Raw genomic sequence first — 4,100 nt, forward strand, 5'->3', positions numbered from 1 at the left:
CAATCCTCCTCAATCCACCTCTAACCGAACAAGCCCTTAGCGTGTTTGGTGCCAGCACTGAGTCTGCGTGCGCGTCCAAGGCCCCCCTGATCTTGACCTGTATAATCCAGCGAAAAAAACTTTCTCCTCCCAAGTAAACATTGTCGGTACTAGTAGGAGATTGCAAATTTGTACTTTCCTCACCCCCCCCCCCCCCCCCCCCCCCTCCGGCATAAAAAGTGTATCGGCAAAGCGACCTCAGCGTACCCGCAGTGAGCCATTACCAGATTAAGGGCTGTTTGTCTCAGACACTCCTGCCTGTTCGTCACAGTTTCAGGCAGAGAAAGGTCAACTCTGATATGGAATCTGTGATAAGTGCCTACCTGTGCAAATTGTTTGCTAGCTAAAAACTAGCCCCTGTACATCTAAACAGGACGACTAGTAGATGAATCAGCTAGGGAACTCCAACTAGCAATTAACTCTTGTGATCCAACTATGCCCCTAAATCACACATAGACAAACAACGTATTCTATCGGGGTTCTATATAGTACAATACCTAGCACTTGAAATTCGATCCACAGGAATAATGATAGTCTCAACTAATCATTAGCGTATCTTTTCCAGAGTGCAGAATAAAATCTAACGTAACGTTGATCAGCTCATTGATAGACAAAAAAGCAGGAGGGGGCAACCGCATTAGCATAATAACATTCCTGGGCGTAGTTTTGATCTTTAGCACTTAGAACCCAGCTCAAATGTCCAAACGGGCTATATGTGTTTGGTGGGCTTGCACTTGCACGGTTGCGCCCGGACAGCATGTACCGGCATAAATTTCTTGCTCAGCGGCACTTGATGACCAAGAAGACGAGTATCCTTCCAGAATGCTACTCTAACATATATACACACATATATAAAGACAATGCTGATTCGATTGCCAGTTGCCATGGCGCAAATGACAGGAGGCCCGCACGCTCATCCGCTGCACGCATATGTACTGCAGTGGTTTCTTCAATCAGGCGGCCATTTTCTCGCCGACAGTTTGCTGAACGAACCACAGCACTGGGTTTCCGAGCGCCGGGATCAGGCTGACCGCAACCAACGGGACGGCGCAAACAATGACCCAGGGCCAGATGTTGTTTGCTGCCTGCTTTGTAGGCACCGGTGGCCTGAACTTCTCGAGCTCTTCGCACAGATCCGGGTGGTTTCCAAACAGCAGCTGTAACTGGGAAAGCAAACAGAGAAACAGTAATGAGAGATATAAGGGTCCACTCTCAGCAAATGTGGCCGGGAAGAGGATGGCACTCGCCTACCTCTCGGTAGGCATCGAGCTGGGATAGTTCCATTCTGCCAAGAATGTCGAACAATGACAGGTATAGCATGTAATCGCGGGCCTGTGAAGCAAAGGTCATGAGAGCACGAGTAACTGAGACCAGCAGAAGTTTTGAATTGAGTTTCACGGTCAAAAGTTCTCTTTGTACAGTCTCTCTTCCCTATGTACCTTTGCATTCTTAATTAACTCATTCATTTCTTTTCCACTGATTGTTTTAAACAGCTAGCACATTTTGGGGGGGAGCTCCAGAGTATATATATATATATTTTTATGAACTATGGTTGCAATTCCCAGGTGATGAGCTAACATACAACATGATGAGCAATCACTCATTAGAAAGCTGCTACCTGCAGGGCAAGCAAGTTATCATGCTGATTACTCTATGTGCTACTCCCTCTGTTTCAGATTATAGTTCACCTTTGCTTTGTCCTAAGCCAAACTTCTCTTTGAACAATGCATCAACATTTATAATTATAATAAGGAACTAGTTCCGTTAAAAGCTAGTCATAACTCCTGCCAGCACTTTTTTTTTAAAAAAAAACATTCACCTTGAAACATGTCTTGATAGGGCATGTATTTCAACTTGTCGATGTTGTCACACTTTTCTAAAAATTTGGTCAAAGTTAGATAAGTTTGACTTAGGACAAAGCTAAAGTGAACTATAATAGTTTAGACTAGAGGGAGTGTAGGTTTAAAAAAAAGTTCAACAAAATTGTTCACTCAAAATCCTAGACTCAGGTATCAGCAGGATCTTACAAGTAGGAATACATGTAAACCCCACATTTTGGATGTTTTTGTTTTTCGATTACAAGGACTGCACACGAGCACACACACCACCACATTGCGCAATCCCAAGGTTACAAACCCACAATTGTGCCTCCAATCACATAGATTTCAGATAGTTGGTAACTCTATGCATCAAAACATGAGATGAGATTCAGTACTAGACTGTAAGTGAATGGTACCAGCAAAATCATCGCAACTTACTAGACAAGGCAATGACTCAGAATAGGCGTTTGGATTACACAGAGATGAAAACCATGCGATGACATAATATATTATTAAAACATTCAACTCACCTTCACTTTCTTGACAAATCTGAGGGTTTCTTCGAATGTCAGCTGCTCTGGTTTCGATGTCAAGGCACCAAAAACCACCATCATTCTAGAATCTGCCCTGAACATCTCATTTGCTCTTGGCATTTTACCTCCCCTGCCTCTGAGATCTGAGCTGCAAAAGACGAAGAAATTACCATCATTAAAGGCATGTTACCACATCTTTCTCAGAAAATAAGCAGTCTCAACTAAGACCAACAAACAACTACATTACAATTTGCTTCTGAACTGTGTAAATAGAAAATCAGAACAGCAGCAGCTACCAGGAAGTGCCATTAGGCTTGTAACGAACGTTTTTTAATGTGATTGGCCAGAGCTAACAGATTAGAGTGGAATTTCAGTACATGCCAACCACAACACCAAACACAATAACAAAAGCACCAACCACGCCTGTTTTCCATTATGATGTAAAGGCAATCATTTCCATTTTTCAAAAATAAAAAAGTATTCCCCAAACAGAAAAAATGAAGCTCAGGCAAAACGTGTGAAGCAAGACATTTCGTTAGGATGAACCAATCAACTGACTGACAGAGCGTAGTGCCAAACAAGTGTTGGAAAAAAAACTCCAGCCAATAGCAGCCTTGAACATCTCAAGGAACAATTCAAAAGACTGAATGGTATAGCACGAGTTCAATAATCTGGAAGCAAGACGGATTTTGAACTAGAACGAATTGCAACCGATAATGGCGTATCGAGGAATGTCGAAACTAAAGAGCAGCAGCACACGCACTGAATCAATTCACGATAACAATGATGGCAACACTCTGTTGCCACTGCGGAAGAACAGTCGTGGCATCGAAAGGCATTGGGATACGATTCAGAAGGCGCAGGTTATATATCCCCAAACGGACCACAATCACAATTCACAACTGGATAAGGAAAAAAAACAGCCTTCGCACAACAGCTGGCAGACAGCTTGAACCAAATACTGAGACTACCTCACGAAACTAGAAGCCAAATGCAAACAACTGACAGATACCTTGAGCCAAGCACAAGGAAATGACAGTGCGTCAAGAAGCGCTACTCGAATCTGCGGGGCAGCAGCCCGCCAGCTCGCAACAGCAACAACTAGAATTCCCGTATTTAAGGATGGACAGGCAAAGATGGGGCGCAAGACAAAGGAAACAGCGCACCTGTTAGCAATCGATGGAGGTAATTAGGGTTCTGCGCTCGGCTCCCCTCCCCTCCCCTCCTCCTCCAATCTCAAGCTTGGAATATTCGAACGGCGGTGGAGTGGTGTTGTGTTGGTGGTGTCGAGAGGAGGAGGAGGAGGGGAAAGGCGAAAGCGGACGCGGAGGACGAAGCGTTGCGGCCGGCATCCTTCGACCCAGCGCACGTACAAAAAAGCGATTTTAGTCCATGACATGTAGACCCCTAGGTCGTGGGTCGGTGCTTGAGGCCACATGTCAGTGAAACTAAAAGCAGGAAAGTGGATATGAGATGGTGTGTGCGTGTTATTATGATTCTTATGATTATGAGATACGGTAGTCAACGAAAAGTTGGGGACAGGTCACTTGGATCATGGGCCTGGTAGCTCCACGACATTCGTGACAGGGACACGTACATCCCGGCCCAAGCTCAGAACGGGATGAGATTCGATGGCCCATAGTTTTGCTTAGTCGTGTTCCTTTGTTGCGCGGCCCGCGTGATCCAATAGACGGGATGGAAACACGGC

At 44.8% G+C, this 4,100-nt stretch overlaps 1 protein-coding gene across 8 annotated transcripts; it reads right to left on the bottom strand.

Annotated features, from left to right (window-relative positions):
* Nucleotides 1-620: 620 nt before the first annotated feature.
* Nucleotides 621-3,844, bottom strand: LOC100280234 (uncharacterized). Of its 8 annotated transcripts, none has more exons than XM_008674530.3 (4): nt 3,559-3,844; nt 2,390-2,540; nt 1,291-1,371; nt 621-1,202 (listed from the first exon to the last, which is right to left on the bottom strand). In XM_008674530.3, exons 2-4 carry the CDS (start codon nt 2,510-2,512, stop codon nt 993-995), a joined length of 414 nt encoding a protein of 137 aa, XP_008672752.1. In that variant the 5' UTR covers nt 2,513-2,540; nt 3,559-3,844; the 3' UTR covers nt 621-992. The 8 variants fall into 8 exon arrangements, with proteins under 8 accessions (XP_008672752.1, XP_008672753.1, XP_008672755.1 ...); XM_008674531.3 differs by having other exon boundaries at nt 2,390-2,535; nt 3,559-3,784; XM_008674533.4 differs by having other exon boundaries at nt 621-1,196; nt 3,559-3,754.
* Nucleotides 3,845-4,100: the final 256 nt, after the last annotated feature.

Source organism: Zea mays, chromosome 3 (genome assembly GCF_902167145.1).
Source record: "Zea mays cultivar B73 chromosome 3, Zm-B73-REFERENCE-NAM-5.0, whole genome shotgun sequence".
Lineage (NCBI taxonomy): Eukaryota > Viridiplantae > Streptophyta > Magnoliopsida > Poales > Poaceae > Zea > Zea mays.